The sequence below is a fragment of the Squalius cephalus genome (genome assembly GCF_949319135.1).
Source record: "Squalius cephalus genome assembly, chromosome: 3".
Lineage (NCBI taxonomy): Eukaryota > Metazoa > Chordata > Actinopteri > Cypriniformes > Leuciscidae > Squalius > Squalius cephalus.
In genome coordinates, this window is record NC_137124.1 from 26,451,534 (window position 1) to 26,476,777 (window position 25,244).

The 25,244-nt window shown below is 39.8% G+C and overlaps 1 protein-coding gene across 1 annotated transcript in view; it reads left to right on the forward strand.

Annotated features, from left to right (window-relative positions):
* The window catches only part of cep89 (centrosomal protein 89), a 108,436-nt gene that overhangs the window by 9,742 nt on the left and 73,450 nt on the right, over positions 1 to 25,244 (forward strand). Inside the window, exons 9-17 of the mRNA XM_079865813.1 lie at positions 659 to 847; positions 9,718 to 9,860; positions 14,662 to 14,712; positions 15,033 to 15,116; positions 15,916 to 16,019; positions 18,355 to 18,470; positions 19,656 to 19,836; positions 21,699 to 21,866; positions 23,380 to 23,521. Of these exons, the coding sequence (XP_079721939.1) occupies positions 659 to 847; positions 9,718 to 9,860; positions 14,662 to 14,712; positions 15,033 to 15,116; positions 15,916 to 16,019; positions 18,355 to 18,470; positions 19,656 to 19,836; positions 21,699 to 21,866; positions 23,380 to 23,521 (1,178 nt within the window). The remainder of the gene's footprint in view (positions 1 to 658; positions 848 to 9,717; positions 9,861 to 14,661; positions 14,713 to 15,032; positions 15,117 to 15,915; positions 16,020 to 18,354; positions 18,471 to 19,655; positions 19,837 to 21,698; positions 21,867 to 23,379; positions 23,522 to 25,244) is intronic.

Genomic DNA, 25,244 nt, shown 5'->3' on the forward strand with positions numbered 1-25,244 from the left:
GGTTAAGCGTTTCCCAACCCAAGCCGTCAAAACTACATCATCAGCCATTCCAGACCGGAAGTAACTTTTCAGACTTTGATTAAAGATTACGACGGCAAACAATTTTTTTCTGTGTATTAACTTGCACGGATTAATTTTTCACCACAAGACTAATAATATGCGCTAACAAAGTAAATAGGGTCAATTTTGATTTCAGTTGGACTTTAATGGAATGAATGTACTGAGTATTCTCAACAGACTATAGAGCGCCAGACTCATAAATGTGTATTAGGATTAAACAGATGGTCATAATAAACATGTTGTTCTGTTTGCACATCAAGTGGAATTAATAGGCTATAGTCCATATTAGAGAGAATTCTTCTCATTCTTCTTCACATTGCTTTTTCTTCTGTCACGTTTAATTTTTTATGTCCGTCCTCCTGTCAATCTTCCCTCTGTCCTGTCTTTGCATTTTGTGCTGTTGTTGTTGGTGTGTTATATTGTGGTGTGTTGCATTGTATTGCTGTGTCTTGTTTTCCGTTTTGTTTTTATACTTTGAGTTTTGTCTGTCATATTCTTATGTAATATATTTGCATTTCTGTTCTGTGGTTTCTATTCTGTGTGTGGATTTGCCGTGTTTTGCCCTGCCCTGTGTGGCGTGTGTGGCTGTGTGGTGCAGAGGCCAGTGAAGTGTTGCGCAGTACGCTAGAGGTGCAGCAAGCGCTTGTAAAGGAGCTGAGGGAGCAGACTCAAATTCTGGCTCAGGAGAAGGAGACACGGGAGAAGAGATGTTTACAACAGAGTCGGCACATAGAGCATCTCCAGCAGGAGCTCTGCCACTCTCACACAGAGAGAGGAAACTCCACAGGTGCTGCTACACATCCCACTGCGCTCACTGTGGCCTATCCATCATTAAAGGGATAGTTCTCCAAAAAATGATAATTCTGTCATCATTTACTTACCCTCTTGTTGCTCCAAATCTATGTTACCTTCTCTCTTCTGTGGAACAAGAGGTGACATTTTTTAAGAATATTCTGGCAACATTTCAGTATAATGTATTAAAGTGAATGAAGACTGGGACTAGATCCTTGCGGGACCCGACGCAGACAGAAAGTAACAGATGATGCATCGGGAACATTTATGCTGGCATGTGTAGGGTGAAAAAAATCTATTTGTACTTTAACCTGCGGGCTTTTGCGGACAGGAGCGGGACAAAACATTAATGTTGTGGGTTTTTGTATGATCTCAGATCTTATGGACCATTTTAATGATTCTTTTATGAAATTCATACAGTGATTTTGTGTTCTTTTCGAGGCTTGAAAGTTCCAGCCCCCATTCATTGTACAGTAAGAGTGACTTGCACAGTCTTCAAAAATTATCCAGGTCTTCAAACATTCTCAAACATGCAAGTTTTGGAGTAGCATGGGGATAATTAAACGATGACAGAATTGAAATTTTTGGCTGAACTATCCCTTTTAGTAACCTACTGTGATTCTACAATGCAAATGCAAATTGGGTCTAATTTTCAACATATGCCTACTTCATGGTATTTCAATCAACGTTTCAAATTGTACATTTTGTGAGCTGTAAAATGAGCTGTAAAGAACCTTAAACAAGCCATTTTTAATGAAGGTAAGTTGGTTGTGTTTTGACTTTTGCTCTTTTCATATTCAGTGGCCCCTTTATAAGGTACAACATTCTAGTTCTAGAAAGGACTCCCAAAACAGCCTTACTTTTTCATGGTCCACACTGACATGATAGCATTACATACTTACTACAGATTTGTCAGCTGCACATTCAGGCATATTTTCTTCACACAATTTCTTTTGTAAAATAGTGTCTAGAAACTGTTGTGTATGAGGTCAGCAGATTCTGAAATACTCAAGTCACCCCATCAGACAGACAATCATTCAAAGGTCAAAATCACTCACTGTAGATCTCATTTCTTCCCTGTGCTGTTGGGTTTGAACAAACACTGAAACTCTTTTGACAATGTCTTTATGTGATGATTGGCTTATTAGTTATTTGCATTAAACAGCAGGTGTACAGGTGTACCTATTAAAGTGGCAACTGAATGTAGTGTATGGGTGTTTCTTAAAGGGTTAGTTCACCCAAAAATGAAAATTTGCTTTTTATTTGCTCACCTCACCCTCAGGCCATCCAAGATGTAGTTGTCCTTTTTTTCTTCAGTAGAAATGCAATTTTTAGCTGAAACTTTGGTCCTTGGTGATTCATATAATGCAAGTCAACCGCTACGTGCCTTTGAGAGTCAAAAAAACATATACAGACAAAACAAAATTAATATCCATGGCTCCTGACGATTCATTAAGGTCTTATGAAGTGAAATGATAGGTCTATGCAAGAAACTGAATGGATTACAGCCAATGGCTGTGGATTATTGGTAATAATGTTGTGAATAATGTTCAGGTTCTTGCATAGACCGCTTCATAAGACCTCAATGTATCGTCAGGAGCCATGGATATTAATTTGGTTTTGCCTGTATATGTTTTTTTGACTCTCATTCAAAGGGACATAGCGGTTGACTTGCATTACATGAATCACCAAGGACCACAGTTTTAGCTAAAAATCTTCTTAACTGTTCTAATGAAGAAAAAAAAGACACCTACATCTTTGATGTCCTGAGGGTAAGTAAATTAATAGCACATTTTCATTTGTGGGTGAACTATCCCTTGAAACTTCAAGAGTTTTATGTCTCAGGGGTTGAGCGATACTATTGTGCAGCGCTTACCTCAGTAAGTTGGCCGAGCGGATCTCTGAGCTGGCGTGAGTGAGTGGAGGCGGGGCTGATTAGCATATTCATGGTTCCGCGTATACGTTTTCCCTGAAAAAAATGCTTAAATATGTAATTTTGGTGATCAAAGATAAGTTTTAAAGGATAAAATGATTGACTACAGGGGGACTTTAATTATTAATAACTCAGTTATAATTAATTATTAAAAATTAATTGTAAAATAATTAATTATTAATATGACATTCCTAGGAAGGTCTTCTTTGCCGCTATATGTGAGTGCAACCCATTTATGTTTATTGTAAAAATATGATAGAGCCATTTGAAGGTTTTCAAATTGAATCCTTGGGTTTGTTTTTTCTGTTATATTTGTAAAAGTAGTGAAATAAACAAAACCATTTGAATGTTTATTGTGTAAAAATGATTTCCATCATTGTTCACATAACTGTCCCTCAGCTGTGGCATCATTCCCGTCACAACCAACAATTTATCCCCTTGTAAATTTTTTACAAAAGATAGTCTACCTGGTTACCAAGGAGACTACAGTGAAGAGATGATTTATGAGACATGTGATGTATGCAGAAAACAAAACAAATTAAAGGGGTCATGAACTGGATTATTTGATTATTTTATAATGTTTCCTGGGGTGCCCTTATAATGTTAGTATGATTTTTACATAAAGAATGTCATAATTTAGAAATAAAAGGCATTTTTCCAAGCCTGATTTGAACGCTCTGTTTGAAGGGGCGTGTCTGCTGTGAGACTTCAGTGTAAACGCCCACTGCTGTGATTGACAAACACAATGTAAATACAGTAATTGCTTCATTGTGCAGTGTAACAGCGTCATTATTTCATAGCGAGTTTTGGCAAGTGTCCAGATAAACTCAAGCTGTGTGATTGACAGCTTGGGCGATTGGAAAGGGAGCTCCTTTGATCGCTTTCTGTATGTAATTTAATCACAGTTTAAATAAGATTATTTTCATCCTACTAAGAGAAACGATGTGAAGTTGATCGTTTAATCAGTGGCTTGATTTTCTGATGCATAAATAGTACTGAACAATTTTGAGAGATTATCTGTCTGAACTTGAATAATTGTACATCAGAAATCACTGATCACAGATCAGGCATTAGAATAAACATGATTACTTAACTTACATGTTTGTGGCGTTGCTGGCAGATCCATATCGTAAAAGTCTGTTTGCAAAGCCTGCGCCAAAAATTACCAAATAATCCACAGTGAAATGCACCGAATACAAGCAAATAATGCACTGCTGAGACATTCACATTGTTGAAAAAAGGGAAACGTCTCGGTTACTAATGTAACCCTTGTTCCCTGAAGGAGGGAACGGGAGACATAACGTCGACGTGACGGCATAATTGGGATTGCCTTGAGAGACCAATCTACTTCGAGAGTATTAAAACGAGCCAGTGCATATTGGCATGTGATAATTGCATCAGCTGCTCTGCTTGCAGTGCGAGCATGTAACGAGCAGCAGGTGCATCGCATATTGTTTTACGCTGAGAACCCGAGACGTGTCCGGCCAAACAGCGATGGTCAGCAACCGTGGCGACGGGACATTACGTCTCCCGTTTCCTCCTTCAGGGAACGAGGGTTACATTAGTAACCGAAGCGTTCCCTTTCAGTCGCTACGTACGTCGTAATTGGGATCCCATGGAAAACGCCACGGTTGCTGCCACATCCAGCGCCCTACGCAAGACTCTCAGACCCCCAACTGGCTGGGCCGGAAGACCTGCGTAGAGGGAGTTCAACTGCTGTTCCGTTATACCCCACCCACTCTGATTGAGCAAGATCGGGGGTTCTCCCCGTGAGAAGAACACCAGTCAACGAACAGGTTCCACTTAAACGCATAGAGGCGCCTCGTAGAGGGGCTCTAGCGGAAGTGATGGTGTCAGCTACCGCGGGGGGTAGGTCACCTAGAACCTCCGCGTCCCGTCCAGGGACCAGACATGGAGTTTCCAGAGGTCTGGACGTGGGTGCCATAGGGTGCCCTAGGGCTGGGCGATATGGAGCAAAAAATATATCTCGATATATTTTGCTATATCTCGATATACGATATATATCTCGATATCTTTACAGGAAAAATAACCCCCCAAAAACTACTGCAAAAACAAATATGCCAAATACCACAAAGTCTTTTTTTATTGAAGTGCAAATAGGTAGGCAGTTCATGTAGGAACAAAGTGCTTCAGCGACATTTAAAAAAAAAAAATCCCTGTATACAAAAATAATAATTTAACTGTAAAATAAAGGAAGAAATAATACATATTGCACTATTTTTAATAAACCTGTATAGAAATATCATTACTAATTTTGGCAAATAAAAAAAAAAAAGCCATATATCCCCCCAAAACTGCACAACTGTAGAGTAAAACATTAATTTAAAAAAAAAAGTGATAAAAATGCATCTAAAAATTGACATGATTGTTACAAAATCACACTGTCTGGGGCCTCTGGGGAACTCAGAACAACTGCTAGCATAAAGTAGGTAAAATAACTGCCATTAAATTACAGTATCTTACTACTATGCAATTAGATAAACTGTTCATTCATTACATCACTTTACCTCTGTCTTTATCCACCTTTATCCTCTTCTCTTCTTTTTGACACTGTATATAGCAGAATAGGTAGAGGCTAATGCTAATTTATGTGTCATGTAAATTCGGCCATCCGTCACAATCAGGAAACTTTCACCGTGTCTAGACCTTGCGCGAGCTGCCAGGCCCGTTTCTACAGGGGAGCATTTTAAGTGTGAGTGCGCCCTCAAACAAAAGCAATGCGGCGAGAGGCGACGCTACACAAAAAATTACCAACAACAACTGATCGCGCGCGCGCTGTTTCTGACGCACTTCAAGCACTCGCTGGGCGGGGAAAGATTGATGTTTCTGACCGGACTCGGGGGACTTGGTTGAATGAGACAACACGCGAGGGGAGGGGGAACAAAAGCGAGGAGGGCGGGGGCGAGCGCGAGCACAGCACAGAGAAGGCAAACAAGCAAATTGGCGAAATCAGAATTAAATTAAACAATATATCGATATATACGATATGTCAAAATCCATATCGAGTTTAAAAAATATCTCGATATATCGTAAATATCGAGATATCGCCCACCCCTAGGGTGCCCCGTCTCTGAGAGAGCATGTCCTCTCTCAGAGGAATGGGCCAGGGAGGGGCTGTCGCAAGGAGCACTAGTTCTGGGAACCAGGTCCGGTTGGGCCAATACAGCGCAACTAGCAAGACCTGCTCCTCGTCCTCCCTGACTTTGCACAAGGTCTGTGCAAGAAGGCTCACTGGGGGAAACGCATACCTGCGTAGGCCCTGGGGCCAGCTGTGTGCCAGAGCATCCATGCCGAGGGTCCCCTCGGTCATGGAATAGAACAACTGGCAGTGAGACATGTCTGGGGCGGCAACAGATCTACCTGTGCGGTCCCGAAGCGCCTGAAAATCAGCTGGACCACCTGGGGATGGAGTCGCCATTCTCCCGGTAGCACCTGCTGCCGTGAGAGCTCGTCGGCTGCAAGGTTGAGCAGGCCCGGAATGAAAACGGCACGAAGCGAGCACAGATGCTTCTGACTCCAGAGGAGGAGATGGCAGGCGAGTTGTGACATGCGGCGGGAGCGTAGACCACCTTGGCGGTTGATGTACACAACGGTCGCAGTGCTGTTCGTACGGACCAGTACATGCTTGCCTAGTAGCGGCGTTTTGAAGCAGCTCAGCGCAAGATATACTGCTAACAACTCAAGGCAGTCGATGTGCCAATGCAGTTGAGGCCCCGTCCACAGACCTGAAGCTGCATGCCCGTTGTACGTGGCCCCCCAGCTGGTGGCAGAGGCATCCGTGGAGACCACAGGATGCCTGGACACTTTTTCTAGGGGAACACCTGCCCGCAGGAACGAAGGGTCTGACCACAAGCTGAGAGTTTGGCGACAGTGCGGGGTCACTTGGACCCGGCACGAGCCGCTCTGCCACGCCCATCTTGGGACTCGATCTTGGAGCCAGTGTTGCAGCGGCCTCATATGAAGCAATCCGCCCGGCGTTACCGCGGCTGCAGATGCCATATGCCCCAGGAGCCTCTGAAAAAGTTTCAGTGGTGCCGTTGTTCTGCGTCTGACTGGACACGGGCCTCGGTGAGGCGCGCTGTCATGTTGATCGAGTCCAACTCCAAACCGAGAAAAGAGATCCTCTGCCCGGGGGTGAGTTTGCTCTTTTCCCAGTTGACCCGAAGCCCTAGGTGGCTGAGGTGACTGAGCACCATGTCCCTGTGTTCGCACAACTGCTCCAACTGACTGGGCCAGAATGAGCCAGTCATCTAGGTAGTTGAGAATGCGAACACCACGCTCGCACATGGGAGCAATGGCCGCCTCCGCGACTTTCGTGAAGACGCGGGACGACAGGGCCAGCCCGAAGGGTAAGACTTTGTACTGATATGCCCGTCCCTCGAACGCAAAGCGAAGAAACGGTCTGTGTCGAGGGAGAATCGAGACATGAAAGTACGCGTCCTTCAGGTCGATCGCTGCAAACCAATCTTGGGGACAGATGCATTTGAAAATGTGTTTCTGCGTAAGCATATTGAATGGTAGCCTGTGAAGGGACCAGTTCAGGACACGCAGGTCCAAGATAGGTCATAACCCACTGCTTTTCTTGGGTACAATGAAGTATGGGCTGTAGAAGCCGGTCTTCATATCGGCTGGAGGGACCGGCTCGATTGCGTCCTTCGACAATAGGACTGCAATCTCTGCCCGGTGAAGGTCGGGGGACGCGGGGCGAACTGAATCGCATAGCCAAGTCTGATGGTACGGATGAGCCAGCGAGACGGGCTGGGAAGCGCTAGCCAGGCTCCCAGACACCGTACAAGCGGGACCAACGGCACGACAGACGTACCCGAGGTGGGGCAGCATGGCGGAATGCAGGGACCCGACTCGGACGGCATAGCGGCCCGAAGTGGGGTCTGAGTGTGCAACACTAACCTGACTCCACCAATCGGCAGGGGATGAGTGAGACGGCATAGGTTCGGCCTCGAGCCCATCAGGCTACCGCTGGCGAAGCAAGAGGGGGCAGAGGGTGGCAAGGCATAGTGTCGCACACCGCCAACCTCACTCTCTTGGGACCCAGAGATAGAGATGCTGCTTTTGCTGAGAATGTGGTACTGCTGGCTGAGACACCAGTGGCGGAACAGTATGATTCAACAAAAGTTCTCTTCCCGGCCCTCCTCCAGGGAAGAGCAGCTGACTGACCCGTCTCAGGTGGTGCCGTCTTCCTGCGAAGCTCAACGTCACAGTAGAGCTGGCTGTGGCGGAGTTTTTTTTTGTTTGTTTTTTCGCAGGGGACTGACATCCTTGGTGACAAACAGACTGAGCCACCAGTGACTCAGGGAGCACATTGTGGAACTAGATCGGTGCATAAACGAGGGGACTCCACCTCGTTAAGGCACTTGAGTCTCGACCGCGCATCTAGAGTGCCGAACGACGTGCGCTGGGTTGCCGTGACAACCCGCGCTGTCAGCCGGCAGCTCGACGGCACACGACACGCTGATCACTTAAACCTTAATGAGAAAGGCAAGATGAACAACGTGCTGACGTGGTTATGCTCTCAGAGAGAACATAAGCCACCCACAAACACAGTTTCAGCACACTTAAGCCCAGGCATGTGAAACAGTGATCGTGGCCGTCACATGCGGATAGGAAACGACCGCATCCAGAAATACACGGTTTGAATGACGTCTTGAAAAAGACGCAGTGTCAAACCGTGTATGCTCTTTCAGGAAAAACTGCTCTCTCTGGTGCTGAAGCACCCAGGGATGACCGCGGCTACACAAACAGGACGAAAGTGCAAGCCTGATGTGAGCACTCACATTCTCATTGAAGGCGCAACATTCTGAGCTGTGAAAACAGCTGTTTTGCAGGCTCTCTGTGAGATCGCGGCCAGCGCTGTAACACCAACACCAGCTTGAAGAGGCGTTCTCCTGAAGAAGCAGACTTGTTTTCTTCTTTTGAAGTTTAACACCTGGTGCTCGTTATATGCTCGCGCTGCAAGCAGAGCAGCTGATACAATTATCTTATGCCAATATGCATTGGCTCGTTTTAATACTCTCGAAGTAGATTGGTCTCTCAAGGCGATCCCAATTACGTCGAACGTGAGCGACTGAAAGGGAACCCCACTATCCTAGCATTAGGGTCGTTTGGAAGGTAATGGTATTGATCCTGTGTCAATCTTTTCTCATTCTCATGTCACTATTCACTAACGCTTCAGTGGGCGGGGACTGCGGGGCCAATGATGCGATGATGTAGACGTAGGCGTTGATATTCTTCTGCAAATGCGGTCTTTCGCTGCCCTGTGACGTCATAAGTCTCCACTTTTGAGATCCTGTCGTTTTCTAGCCTTGGTTTCAATAAAAGCAGTTTTTGGAATAACAAGGAAGGTTTGAGTTTTGAAATTTGCTGGGTATTTTTATAGTTGAACAAACTCTTAACTGTCAAAAGATTAAGAATTTATATATAATATATATAATATATATATATATATTATTATAATATTTTAATTCTCAGTTCATGACCCCTTTAAAATCAACAGAAATATCATTTGTGAACATATTGTGAAAATATGAAGAAAAAAAAAGTAAAATATTATTGTGGTTTTAGGATACCTAAAATTGTAGCTAATGAAATTAGCCTTAAGGCAAGGAAATATAAATATTAAAATATAATTTCCAACATGAAATAAATGGTTATTTGAGATGTGGTGGAAATGACACTTGTTCATACCTGTTCAGGTAAAAAAGATTGAAAGAATTCTCCCATGATGCATGTACCTACATTTCCAGAGGACCCAAAGTGTCCATAGTTGAAGAAATACCCATAATGTGTACATATCTGAGTGGGAGTTCTTGCCTGAGTTGTTTTGCTTTTTTAGTGTGTGATTATGCATAAATCAGCTCTGATCTAACTATGTGCAATTGTGTGTGTGCGTGTAGGTGAAAGCTCTGAGTTGCTGAGTCTGAGGCAGCAGGCTCAGGAGCTGGTGGATGAGAATGATGGGCTGAAGATGACGGTTCACCGTCTCAACGTGGAGCTCAGCAGATACCAGTCTAGATTCCGACCACTCAACAAGGACGAGGTAAAATAGCTCACTGTACACCACTTTCAGAGACATGTCTATAGGCTCAAACTTAAAACTACATGATAGTGATTTTAATAGCTTAGGAAATTGTATGTAAAAGTGTTATACTTTTCAAAAAGTAACTGTGAATAATCCCTCCCCTCAACTATCAACCTTCTCATTCATCTGGTCATACATATTAATGTATATGTAACAGCATATGGAAACTTGATATTTTGCCATTTTGCGTGAGTTCTCAGTTACTAGAGGAGAAAAAAGCAGAAAGCTACTAATGCACTTTTAAGTGCTTGCAAAAGAATGTGCACTACTTTCACATAATATGGGTAGAAAAATGCCACACAACCCTTAATTATAATTCTGGAATGATATGTTTGAGTTCATGTACAGGACATTTTATCTGCAGTCTCGCTTGCCTGATCCTCTATTTTGATGCGAGAGATAAGTGCTGTGTGATAACTGTTAAGTTCAAAAAGTTAATTGCTACAAATCTACATTGACTGATTTTGGAGCGGTGCTGGAAACTGTAGTTCATTTTTCCTTGTAAAAGAATGATGAATAAAGAGCTCTCAGAATTTCAGTAGTTTATCTGACACTGTCTTCTTTTAGTCTTGCAGGGTGTGATTAGCTAACGCCACAGTAATGATATGCAGCTTTTCCTTTCATCTCCTTCTTCCTGTTTAATGCAGAGATGATAGTTTGTGGGGTATTATAATTTCAAAGGAGCACTACCAGCGAGAGGTTGAGATCAGATATGTGTGCGCACATTGAAACAGAGATTGTTTGTGCTTTACCCTGGTGTGCAGCTTGTTTTAGCCTTCTGAATGCATTCTAGCACCTCTGAGATAGTGGGCAGTTGAGAAAATATCCACAGCTACAAATTACGTAGAAATTACGTTTATTTAACGTTTTACGTTTAAACAGGGGATTCCTTCTTGCAGGGATTTGCAAGAAGGAGCTATGATTTTGAAAAGAGCCCTGTAACTTAACAGCTGAGTTATACGTTTTAATGAGCCTTTATGCATTGAATAATAATTGGAAAGCACTCAGAGGAATTGCATAACTGAGCTTCTTTAACAAGCCTCAGAAGAGTTTGACAGCAAGAGAGCATCGTGACCTCTTTGCCGCTGGTGTCATTATATTAAGGAGGGGAAGGGAGAGATTGAGTTTATTTTATATTGATGAGGGCTGTCTGAACCTTGTGTCTGTCTGGCTCGCTGGTTCACTGAGAGAATGACTCTCCTGGCTGCCCAGATACTTCAGTATAATACATTAATCTGCTTTTCATTCATCTGTACAGTACTCGGATGCCTGACATGCTACTCATTTAAAGATGATCTTAGGGCAAATAGTCCCTAACTGCAATGAATTAGAGATCTGCTGACTATAGAAATAAGATCTTTCTTAAATATTTCAACACCCTTTTTCACATCTTAAAAGGTTTCAGTTAATAGTTTGAATATAAAAAAATTATCACACCGATTATGTTCATTTAGCGAGATTGAACATTTGACTGTCCTCGACTCTAAAAAAAACCCTGATTTTAATTAGAGCACTGGTGTGTGGTTGGGCAGAAGTGAGTGAATGGGGAGAAAGGAGACAATCGGCAGGCTAAATATACTCTGTCACTTTAGTTTCAGGTCAGTAGCCTGGATCTCTCTCTTTTCTGCTCTTTCTCTCCCGCTGCCCCTCCTTCCATCTCAGCAGGGTTGAAACTTAAGGAAATGCCACATGGGCTTTAGTTAAAGAAGAAACTAGGCTCTCTGTGTCCCTCTAACTCTGTCCACCAGCCTCTGCTTTTTACAGTACTGTTGATTGCTTCCCTTTCTAGCCTTCAGTGGATCAGTGTAACACTGAATTTGTCTGAACGCTCAGTTGCGCTAGCGGGCAGCAGGAAGCGTGTACGGGAGGGCTGCTGGAGTGATTAGGACAGTGGCTGGCAACATTGCTGCAATGTGATTTGAGTCATTAAGACTGGGGACTGTCAGCAGTGGTACTTTTACTCTAATTAGAGTTAAAAAGTACATTACACACAGTATCACACAGCACCTCGCAAATAAAATCATTTTTAGATTAAGTAGCTTTTAAAAAAAAACTTTCTAAAGAATGATTTTCCCCTCTAATGAATTTAATGACCTATAATTAATTTTAACAAAATGTAGTATAGGCTGATTCTTGTTGATGTCTTTGTTCGCAGATGAAATGTGGATGTGGTTTATGCATGTGGCTTTTGTAACAGTATGTATCAGCACTTATGAGCACAGAATCTAGCCCACTGCTCCACTCATTATTCACACAATTATAGAACACACAATTATAGATTTAGGAAATTATCCAACCAAGCATTGTGATTGCGAACCCACAGGCAGCCTTTTAAAAATATCTCATTCTAAGTAAAACACTTTTTTTTTCTTCTGAAAGCCACATACATAGTCTGTTCAAACCTCAATTAAATCCATTCCATGAAAACAACACTGGAGCTATGTAATGAGGAAAACTGCTTCATAAGGGCATGTTAACATGTACATTTTATTTAACATGTAAAAATGCTACAAATAAATTCTCTTTTATAATACTAAACATATTAATTTAAAGTGGAATTGCAAAAACAGACAGGTTTCTTCAACACTCCTACATCTGGTTGGTGTTATGGCGCGAGAGATCTGACCAGTAAAATGTAATGTAATATACTGTCATGGGATAAAAACTATCCAGTGGTGTGGTTGCCAAAATCATCATTCCATTATTACCAACAAAGTTAAATGATTCAGTGTTTCCCGAAGTCTTAATTCTAACAAACATTTGCAAACAGCATTGCAAAGTTGTGTGGTTGAAACTGCAGCACACGGCTTGTAGTTAGAAACATAGTTTCTCGTTAGTGTGACTTAAATAAATCATGCCCTTGAGCAAACAGGCAAGCTAATATCCAGTACAATCTGTCATTCAATATTTCATTCTACATATTTTAGTTTGTGAAAAGAATAGTGAAGTGCCATTTCTGAAGAGTGCAAATGTGTGAATGTGTTCTCGTACTCTGGGAGAACTGTGACGTAAGAGGGAACCCATTCTATTAAATCTAACATCTGGAAATAAAGGAAAACAACGGAGAACAAAAATAGCGAAGTAGTTATCAGATGCCATGTTTGTTATTTACAGCAATAATCGTTATCGCTTCACCACCTGTGTGATGTCCGGGTTTTATTTTAAATCGAGTTGTTTTTCACCACTTCATTTTAAACACAGATTAACAAATTAGGGATTAGAATTGTAACCTGTGATTGAAACCTCCATTTACAATAAATGATGTGGTTTGCCATTCTAATTAAACCGCAACAATTTTAATATTCCATTTCCTCCTTTGAACACCAGAAACTCTCCCTCTCTGACATAAGTAGCTCTTGCCGTTAAAGGAAATAAACTGCTACGTAGAGAGACCGTTACTGATCAAGTAGGCAATTAAAAAGGAAAATGGCGGAAGTGTGTGCAGATTTCATAAACCTAGAAATATATTTATAGTAACAATTAATGGAGTAATATGGCAGCATAATATATGACAAAACAATCGAGATAAGAAAAAACAACTAGCATGATTCGTGAGTGACTATCTCTGTTCTTGACAGCGCCGTAACAACGATTCCAGGCCGCCACAACCCTCACACTCTGTGCTTTAATCTTCATTTTTATTTGTAATAAACACCTCTCTGAGACCTGATGACACACCCACTGTTTCTATCTTTGTTTAATCAGCCACATCTTTTATTTGTAGGTGCACTTAATTTTATTTAAACCTCCTAACCTGTAAATTTAAAGTTAATCCCTAATTGAGATTTAAATCCGAGTTTAAAGTTATTTAGCAACAGGATTAAATTTAATCTATCTTAAATATAAATTAAATCCAGGATCAAAAGGATGGTTTAAATGTAAACCTGCTTATTTTTAAACAAGTTTAAAGTTTAGTGCAACAGAATTATTAGATAAACTTTAATTTAATCTAGATTTAAGCTTAATCCTTATTGGTACAACCCACCCTTAAACTGTAAAAATAATATATGTCAGTTGTCATCAGTCAAAGTCATAATATAAAAACAAAAGTGTGTCTTTTGGAAGAAGAGAAGGTTGCAGGCCATGTCATGCTCACAAAATATGTCTCTTAAACTCACAATGGCAGCTTGTCCTAAAGCAACCTCTGAGCTACATCAGCTCTGAGCTGTGTGTCTGTCTTTCTGTCTTAAGGGGGCCATTGGCTCATGTCACTTGTGAGTTCAGAATTGCCCTCTTGCATCAACGTCCAAAAGAGGCTCATCTCTCATTGCTTTAAAGCACATTATCCACAAACCCACTAAAACATGCTCCACACTGTTGTCAGACTTCTATCCCATCCTGTGTTCCACTGCACTCTTTACATATTTTACCATGTAAATATGCGGCAGATTATCCTGTTTGACCGTTGCGCTTGTGTCTTGTGGCTTTTGCAGGGTCCCACTCATGATGCGGTGTACTAAAAATATCAGAAAGTGCGAATTTTAAACCGTGTGTCTATACGTTTTTTTCCCCCATTGCACTGTTCTGTGTTTGGAGTTTTTAAAAGCAAAAACGCATTCTGCGTAAAAGGCCCATAAGTCTGTCTCATTCTTTTTTTTATTCTACAGCTGTCTGCCTAAGAACTGCCACTGGTCTGTAATTATGTTTCAGTGTAATTACATTAATTTTTTGTTCTTTTTTCACATCACAATATCTGTAGGAATAAAGGAAGTGAGATAATGTATAGGCTCAAATGCATTTCTTTTCTTGAATTCCCCAGAATGCTCAGCTTAAATGCCTGCCAGTGAAAGGACCTGCACCTCCTTGGCTGGTGCGTAAACTTATTGTATTATTTAGTTTTTATTGTGTGTTTTTCATATAGTCTCACATTTGCATACTGTCTCTTCCTAATGTTTCTGACTGGTTACTTATCCTAAGATGATACATTCCCAGGTTTTTTCTAAGGGCATTTCATTAATTGACGTGAACACACTTATTTCTCACTATGTGCTTATGTGTATTATTAACCAAAGATGGTGATGGCGAACTCTTGTCAGAATATTTCAAAGCTTTTTGTTGTTATGAAGAGAAATGCAGAAAGGCATGTTTTATTTTGTTTAATGCTGTGGTTGTACTCTATATTGCCTTTAGCTGGATATGAAATATTTATCACCTCTGCTTCTGGCTTATGAGGACCATCTGAATGCCAAAGACAAACTCCTCAAGTCCTGTGAGGTGAGTTTGTGTGTGTGTCTGTGTTATAAGGGGAAATTTAAATTCAGTTAAATTCAGTTAAATACTCTTATTACATATTTTGGTTTTTGCATGCAATAATTTAAAAAAAAAAGATAATCTAAAGTGTGTATTAAATAACAATGGAATAATTATGCTTGCTTTGATCTGTGACTTTTGTCTCTCTCTCTCTCTCTCTCTCTCTCTCTCTCTCTCTCTCTCTCTCTCTCTCTCTCTCTCTCTCTCTCTCTCTCTCACACACACACACACACGTTTCTTATTTTCACTTGATCTATGTCTCTCTCTCTCTCTTTCTAACACACTTGCAGTGCACCCAACACTCCCACCACACTTACCTGCCTTGAATTTAAAGATCTTTCCAGTTAGAGTCACGTTTTATGTTTTAAAGGGACAGATACTGATTTTTACTATTTTTTTCTCTCAGTAGTCAAGGGTTGATTAATCACACTCATAGTTATATTTAAGTATGTTTGAAGTCAAAGACAAATTCACATGCAAAATGTCCTAGATTTTCCTGGAATTCTTCATTCTTGTGTCAAGCTGTTGTTTTGAGAGCTTGCTAAGCATCGGTTTGGTGAGAACAGAGTTTTTTGCTTTTTTTTGTTGTTGCATTGTGCAGCTGTGCTGAAGTTTCAGATGATCTCTGGGTGAGGTGTATACATTTACAAATGCACCAGAGGACGTTCATGCATACCAATAAGCTTACTTAAAGTAGTTTAGCAGTTTGTGGAGTTTTTTTTCCATGGCAATATAAATGTAGCCTATGTTTTTTTCCTGACAGAACGAACTACAGAGTCTCAGAGCACGTGCAGAGGAGGTCATTCAGGAAAACGAGAAACTTCATGCTCAGGTTAACAAAAGCAGCACTGTCAGCAACAAAGAATGGTGAGTTTGAGCGTGTTTCTCTATGTAATGTAAAAGTGTGTGTATATGTGTTTGTTTTTTGTGCCTAGGAATGAAATAACAATGTACTTATGCTGACATTTCCTCAGAGAATTATATTTAAAAGAAATTAGGAGGAAAAAGGTATAAAGGAAAAATGTCCAGGGGAATGCAATAACGAGGGCGAAAACAAAAACAGGGCATCTTGTCCTTGAGGCATGCCTCACTCTGCTAGCCATGCTTTTATCACAGGACTGATAGTGCCCCATGGTCCTGTTTGATTATGGCTGACGGTCATGGGGCTGAAGTTATGAGAATAAGAGTGAGGATGTGTTAACACAGAGTAAGGATATATGCCATTTATAGGGTTGCAAACTAAGAAATAAATATCTGATATTCCCTTAAAGGGATAGTTCACCCAAAAATGAAGATTCTGTCAGTAATCACTCACCCTCATGTTGTTCCAACCCCGTAAGGCTTTCGTTCATCTTCGGAACACAAATTAAGATATTTTTGATGAAATCTGAGAGCTGGCTCGTTCCTCCATAGGCTTCAATGGGATTGAAACTTGCCGGCCCAGAAAAGTTAGTAAAGACATTGTGAAAATAGTCCAAGTGACTACAGTGGCCACAAGTTTATCAAACGACAAGAATAATTTTCGCGCGCAAAAAAACAACAAAAATAACAACTTTATTCAACTGTTAATTTTCGTCTGTGTGGGCCTTGAATGAATTAATGTAGTGTAACAGCGCAGCGCGTCTGGGTTGTACGTCACCACGTAGGCTCACTATTGGCCGACTCTGGTCATGTGTGTGATGCATGTGACGCATGATGACGCGATGACGCAGTCGGCTATACTTTCCCCTTTAAACGAGTCTCTGTGCGTCCTCCGTAGGCCGCGTCGGCCGAGCACTTCGAAGGACGCGGCCTTCAAAGGATGCAGCCCCTGAATTGGGACACAGCTATAGGATGCAACCAGTGCAGTCTGATTGCCAAATGAATGGCTCTTATGAATCAGTCTTTTGTAATGAAATAAAAGTATTCAGTGCAACCAGTGCAGTGCAACCGATTCCGGTTCTTTTTAGTGAATCACATACAGCTTACAATTTACTGTGTTATGTCAAAACTGTTTACAAGACAGTTGACAAGAAATGAATATTCACCCATTCGTCTGTTTTCTAAATGCATGTTATTGGTCATATTGTGATAAACTCATCAATGCATACGTTTTCTTTCTTTTTTTGACCTTGTTATGTTTAATAAAAATCAAGTCGATCTTCTGATAAAATAACAAACTTCTGTTTGGTGACTGTAACAATGTTTAAAGTTTAAGGAAAAATGAGGTGGGAACTGGCAAACTATTAACGTAACTCTAATCATAAAATAAACTCAACAAACAAGTAAAACGGTTGCCCCTCACGCACTACTGCGGCATATAAACATAATAAAAACACCAACATAAATATCCAGGCCTGGTCCTCTCTCGTCTTGCACTTTTGTCACTCCTCCTTTTATGCTTCCGGGGCTCATTATCACTCGCACCACCGGCTCTCGGCCCCGCCCTGCTTGCCACAGTGACGTATGCAAATTTTCCAATAATTTAATCTTCTTAAAACTTGCCCCTTTCTTACAAACAAATGGCAAGCTTGCACTCAAATCTTCCTCTATCCAATCATCAACAACTGATGGAAAGAACCAAGACCCACTCTACATTTTTGTCTTGAACAATAATCTGTTTACTTGGCTATACATCACAATACTGAAGAAAAGATATGTATCTATTTCCATTTCATCTCGACTTTAAAGAACTCTCGGCACAAATATTCTTCCCCTTTTTTTTCTCCTTCAGGTTGTTATGGGTTGTTTTTAAAGCATGTTTTAGGTCTATGTTGCCATGGGAGCAGTGTTTGCATCAGCACGTCAGACATACAGTAAAATTTCAGCTTGATTCAAATAGCCTACAAAGTGTGGTTGGTAACTGTGAATGTGAAGAACAGTCTTTTCTGCATTGTTAAACGAAATTTTGTTTCTAAATGAAAACGAAAAGATAACACAGCACTGCACTACTCTTTCAACAATACTTATTGGCTTTCTCTGAATTTCTGCATTTAAATCCTGTCATTGAGCTGAACAATTTGTGCGTGTGTTTGTGTTAACTAATTAATTTGAATGTCCTGGAAAGGTTTTAGCTTTTGTCTTTGTCTGTATTAATTGCCAGCTGTTCACAGTCATCTTTGTCAGTGACGGAGCTCTCGTCCCTGTTGCCAACCTCACTGTTCATTCAAACACTCACACAGATGTGTGTGTGTGTGTGTGTGTGCGCGTGCGCTGTGTGTAGGAGGCAACTGCAGGAGCAGGCTCGCTTGGTGCTGGAGGAGAATCAAGTGTTGATGGAGCAATTGGAACTACAGCATACCAAAGCTAAAGAAGCCCACAGCAAACATACACAGGAAGGTATGGTACACCTATAAACTCCTCATTCCTCTTAATACTCTTGGATTTTTTTCCCTGTTTATTTTCTTGTCTCCTAAGAGTCATAAAAAATACCTTGTCTGAGTTTGAGTGGTGTAGTCAGATGTGGTCTCAAATGACAACAACTGCTAATCAAAGCTGTTAACACAACAAAAACAGCTGTGAATTAATGCTGTGGATTTCAGATACAGTTACTACTATGATATTTTTATGTAATGGAGAATATTTTATTGCAAAGTTATCTTTTTTGCCGCTCCAGAGATGAAATGTATTTCTTAAGTATCAATTTAAACATGGAAGCTCCCAACCCAGCTTTGTATGCAGTGATAAATAAGCTTTTCATAGATTGATTTTCCCCTGAAATGTGTATACACATAAAAATATTGCTGTTTGTTTGAGCATCTCAACCAGCTCAACCAGTGGATTGAGTTTGGGGTGGATCTTAAGGCCTGTCTATATCAAGAACAATAACTATAATAATAACTATATTAGCGTTGATGCAACCGAACCATGACGTTTGAGGTCAGCATAACTCAGTGAGTGCTTTGAAGCAGAAGGAAAAAAAAAAACTGAAATAATTCCAACGATATTGTTCCTCTGTGTCATTATCATTGTAGTTGTAGTGTGGATTCTGCTATTCTCCTAGAGTTAATGCCCATTCACACCAAGGACGATAACTTTAATGATAACTAACTATAAAGTTTTATTAATCATTCTAATTCTGTGGGAATAGGGTAGTCCACATCACAATCATAGCAATAATGCCATGGAGGAGCTATATCGTTGCAATCACTATTAGAAAAATTTTTGATACTGAATGATAATGAATGATACAAACATTGACAGCCATTCAAAATACAAAATAGGCAGTTGTTGACATACTGTAAGAGTACAGAGTTATAAAATAAATGTGAATTACATAGCCCAGAAAATTTAATACTTATTAAAATCTCTGACTTTTGTTAGCAGACTTTGGTTTCTTGGTAAATGTGAGAACAATTTATGACATTGTTGACATCTCTGAGATATTGAGGAGATCTCATTTGTGATGTTTCTTAATAATGAATCTGTGTCTTATTCACCATGTTCCTGTCTTTATTCAGCATATACTGCACATGTATTATTCATATAGACTCAAATATAAAGCACCTCTATGTTTGTGTGTAGTGTGTAAGGTCTCGAAACAGGTGATGTTGTTGGAGTCAGAGAAACAGGCTCTGGAAAAAGAGCTAGAGGTGGAGTGTAAAGAACACCGTGCCCTGAAGACAGAGTTTCAGCGAGTGCGCTTGGCTCTAGAACACTCTCTGAGCTTGGCTGAGCACAATGCTGTGACTGACAAACTTAAAAGGTACCAATCATGCATTTCATGTTAATGAAATAAGACTGGATGGCAAAAGCTTCGAATAAAAACAACAGACAGAAAAGTATCAAGGAGAGTAATTCATTGCTATTCTTGATCTGCTGTATGCGAGGGTTTGCAGCAGAGGATTTCTGTATTGAGTATTGAGGGAAGGAAGGTAGTCCCTATTGAAAAATAAATAGCATAAAATAAATGTTTTCAAATACATTTTGGTATAAGTATATGAAGAGTTCAGATGCAAAAGCCTCTAAGTGCCATCTGAAATTTTCTTCTAAAATTTTTATCAAGCTCGGATATTTAAGTTCAGTAATTTCACTTAAATGACAATTAATAGGTATTTTCATTGCTATTTAAGTGAAATTACTGAATTTACAGTTCAGTTCTCGCCACCTTTTGAACGCTTTTCCGATGTAAATTCTGGACTTCGCGCATTCCTTCTCCTTTTCCCTATTCTTTGTTATTTGTTATCGGAACGTCGTCTCTTTGGTCGTGTGTCGTCCATATCAAAATTCTCAAGAATATACAATTTTAACGTTAGTCGTTGTTAGGACATCTCGTGTCGGCCATATCAAAATTCTCAAGAATATACAATTTTAACGTTAGTCGTTTTTAGGACATCTCTCCTCTATCTAACTTCCCTCTTCATGCTTCTCTCTCCTCCACTCCCCACACCCCCCTTCATGTGCACGCACACTAACCCCCCAACCCCCACCCCCAAATCATTCTTGTCGGTTATTGGCTGGAACACTCTTCGTTATGTTTCGTGGTCCAGGCTGGGCCAGTTTGTTTTTCTTGCCATTTGTGGAGCCTGGTCTGTCTAAAGAGACGGCGGTGTTTTTCAGTGTGTTCAGGGGACAGGCAGCTAGCGGATAGTGAGGAGATGTTTGCTATTTGTGACAAAAATGTTTTGGCCTAAAAAAACGCATGACATCGCTTAGAGCACCTTTAAGCAGACAATTGTGAAAGAAACCTCCTACACATTCTTACCCTACACACTGTCTGTGTGAGTGAGGTAACAAACGAAGAGATAGAATGAATGGAAATACTATAGCACGTCACACATGTACACATCACACACAAGGACACAAACTCATTCACACACACTTGCCGTAGACATACAACATACATGTGTGTTTGAATACAATACAATATCCTTACAGTAAGTTCTTTTAAAGGCATCCAGTGGTATCTTTCTTCATTAAATAATAGTAATACATTATAATAGCTTTTATTTATAGGTGCCTTTCAAGGCACTCAAGGACACCGTGCAGCATTAAAGCAAGCCAGTAAAATACAAAGCTATGCAAAAATACAGACAAACTGATCAAACATACAATAAAAAAAAAATCAAACAATCAAGTCACTAAAAGCTATTCTAAACAGATACGTTTTAATCTGAGCTTTAAAGAGGGAAATAGAATCCAGCTGGCGAATGTGTAAAGAATTAATTTTGCCGCTCCACAACTAAAAGCCCTGAACGAACTCAACTTGAAATTTGGAACTGTCAATAAATCTGTAGAAGATGATGTCAAAGAACGTGAAGGAATATACAATTGAAGAAGATCTGAGAGATAAAGAAAAGAAATTAAAAGTGCTTTTGAAATAACAATATTTCCCTTTTACTTTTTTGAATAATAAATAATAATGGATAACTGCTAATAGTGAAGCCTCATTAACTTTAAGTGTCAGTGTATTGCTAGAGACCATATCAGGAAGCACAACATAAACAAAGATTACTGAAGCAACTTGGAATAACAATGCACTCCATTTGTAAAGGTGAATATACTGCATGCTTTAACCTTGATTTTTGTTTTTTCTATAAGCTTTTCACGTATGTGTTTGCATTTCAGACAGCTGCAGGATCATGAGAGGGTGAAGAATTGTGAGGTTGAAGAGCTGCTGGCTCGTGTGAGTGCGCTGGAGGTGGAGAAAAAGACTCTGCTGCTAGACAAAACCAACCTTAACACAGAAATCAAACACTTGGAAACAGAGCTACAGCTTTCACAGCAAGCTAACAGGTGGACACATGCACATACAAATGCAAACAAGCAGAAGATATTTTTAATATCTGCAGATTTCTTTCTTGCGTTCGTGTCTCTCTCACTCTCTCTATGGTGTGTATGTGTGGGTGAAGTGTGTATGGAAGAGACTCGTTTTTGCAATATTCTCAAAGCCTTGTGTGCTCAGTCAGGGCCAGGGTGTTTATTCTGGTTAATGTTGGATGGATGGATTAAGATCAACTAACAATGATTTGATACCAAAACTCTGCATTTGGAATGAGATGCACTCTCTGGCCTTATGGGTGAAATGTCTTATGGGGTCTGTCAGTATTGGTGAAAAAACTGCTCAGGAAAATATTGTGAAACATTACATCTTAGTAGTCTCTGAGATTTAATGTTTCTGACTTCAAGAGCATGTTTAGCTGGGAGGAGGAAGATCCAGATGAGTAATAGGCCATAGAAGCAGAGACAGATTATTTTGGCCAGAGGTGCTGCAGAAACCGAAGGAGAACAGACAGGAAGTGTAATAGCAGCAGCTGTGTTAGAGGAGAGATGAGAAAGAAACTCTAAATCAAGCAAACAACGAATACCAATAAAATCTGATGCAGGGGAACTGCTTGCTGAAACATTTAGACCACTCAGTTGGCAGCTTATAAAGGTGAGGATGAGGAATAAATTTAAATGGTGACATGAAACATACATTTTTAATTTTGGTTATACACTTCTGTTCAAAAGTTTGGGATCTGTAAGATTTTTTAAGTTTTTAAAGAAGTATCTTATGCTCACCAAGGCTGCAGTTAAACATTAATGTTGTAAAATATTGTTCCAATTTAAAATAACAGTTTTTATTTTTATTTTAATATGTTTCAAATGTAATTATTCCTGTGAGGGTAAAATTTAATTTTCAGCAGCCATTACTCCGGTCTTCAGAAATCATTCTAATATGATGATCTGCTGTTCAAGAAACATTTATTATTATTGTCAGTGTTGAAAATGGTTATGCTGGTTAATATTTTTGTGGAAACTGTGATTTTCTTTTTCAGGATTTTTTAAAGAAGTTCAAAAGAACTGCATTTATTTAGAATTAGAAATATTTGGTAACATTATGAATCTCTTTTGATGTATTTAATGCATCCTTAATAAAAAATAAATAAAAAAAATCAGCAGAACATGCTATGCTAGTGAAACATGGAATAGAATAGTATCATGAATTACAGAATGTATTAGTATTTGGTTGTCGCACTATAGCTTTAATAATCGCAGTACTCAAGCTACAATCCAGAACTTTTGTACCGAGGTGTTTACAAGGTCATTGACACAAATAATTTAAAAAAATATTTATTTACATTTTATTAGTGACCTAGAAATAGAGCAGAATCTTTGATATCTCTTCTTAATTTGATGTCCTAATGTTTTTCTTTTATATTTGTCAAAGTCATTTTGTCCTTTTATTTTAAACTTGCATAAATGCTGACTTGTTTAAGGTTTTTAATTCAGATTTCTCATCCTCTTACTCTCTCTCCCTCCTTAGGAAGGCTCAGAGACGTACAAGTGTCCTGAAGCAACAGGTTGAAGACTCTTTAGAGAAAGAGCTCATCGCTCATCAGTACCTTGCCAATATCGTCACACTGGCAGAGAAAACCAGTCATGAAAGAGACCAGCTCATGCACATGGTACTTCTACAGAAACTCACACACATGCTGTGTGAGCTGCTATCTATTTACATCACCATATGTTTTGATCTCTGGTTCTTGTTTGTTCTGATCTGTGCTCTCCAGCAGCAGCTTAGTCAAACAGAGAATTTCTTCACCAGTCTTGACATCTTAGGAATTGTAGCGAAAGATTGTGTATGATAGTCGTTAAATATGGCTGAAAAGTGTTGCTTTTTGAGAATCATCAACATTGCTGAGGAGAGAAAATGATTCATAAGACGGTCACAGAGGTTACACTTGTGTTTTTCATAAATGTACCAGTTGAAAATTGGCATCCACAAGGACTGTTCGTATAATTTATAAGTATAATTTTTATTGTTAAATAAATGAAAAAATATTAGAATAATTACTGTTCTAGTAATTCAGAAGGAGGTAGGGAATAATGCTTTAGGAAATTTCAAACATATGAAAATTTTTACCGATACCGATAATTCTTTACATTTGAAAGCCGATAACCGATATATTGGCCGATAAATCTAAATTCAAATTTTGATATACTTTGATAGCCTGTATACATAAACAAAAGGCTCACCATTTAAAAGCCATGTCCCAAACACTTCAACATAAATCAAACATATACAATATAGTAGCCTAGTTTGAACCAGTGTAAGATTCCTTAACTTTTTTAATTAATTTTACACTCAGTGGCCAACTTTCTTTTTATTAAAAATGGTAACACTTTATAATAAGGTTTCATTTTGTTAGCATTAGTAAAACATGAACCAACAATTAATGAACAATACTTCTAACAGCATTTATAATTCTTAGTTAATGTTAAGCTCAACATTTTATAAGACATTTTTAAGATCCAAAGTTGTATCTTGTATTGAATACATCAATATATTCACTCATCCATAAACATTATTAGATCCTTCGGCATGACGGCAAGTTCCATAATCCCGCTTATGCGTCATCAACAAACGCCTTTGTTATTGTAAGAGGTTAGCGACCCCTAGCGGTGAAAAAAAATTAATCAGATATTTATATTAGCCTACTTAAACTTAATATTACGACTTATATCTATACAGAATGACGTGAATGCATAATCGAACTTGACTGTGCTGGTTAGAACGTGTAACCCCTGTTCTGGACGCGCTATTCCCACATCGACGCGCTATTCCCACATCGACGCGCTATTCCCACATCGACGCGCTGAAACACGGCAACTAAACCCAGAGAATTCACAACGTATTATTACAATAGTGTTCTCATTTTAATGGCATGTAGCCTATATATGACAGTCCCAGTTATAGTTATAAATATGCATTGCTGTTTGAGCTGCGCACGCTAAAGATAAAAAATTATCATCGGTACAATTAAGCGCTTTACTGCATCATTCATTAACTCAACCACACGCATCCTATATTAGATTAGATTACACAAAATAAACATATTACATCTTACAATGGCACAAAATGCTGCGAATGCTCAAGCGAACTTGACTGTGCTTGTCATGAAGGCTTAAATCCATAGACGGCTTAAATCCATAGCTTTCCGCCACAACGCGCTCGTCGCGCTGAAACACTGGCGAACAAAAATTCACAATATTCCTTTATAGTCGTGTTCTTATTATAATGTAATGAAGCCTATGTGACAGATTTGTGTTGCACATGCTGCACTTAACTGTATCTTCCTTTTTGAAGTAATTCCAATCATTCAAAACCATCATGGCAAACAGCGTGTA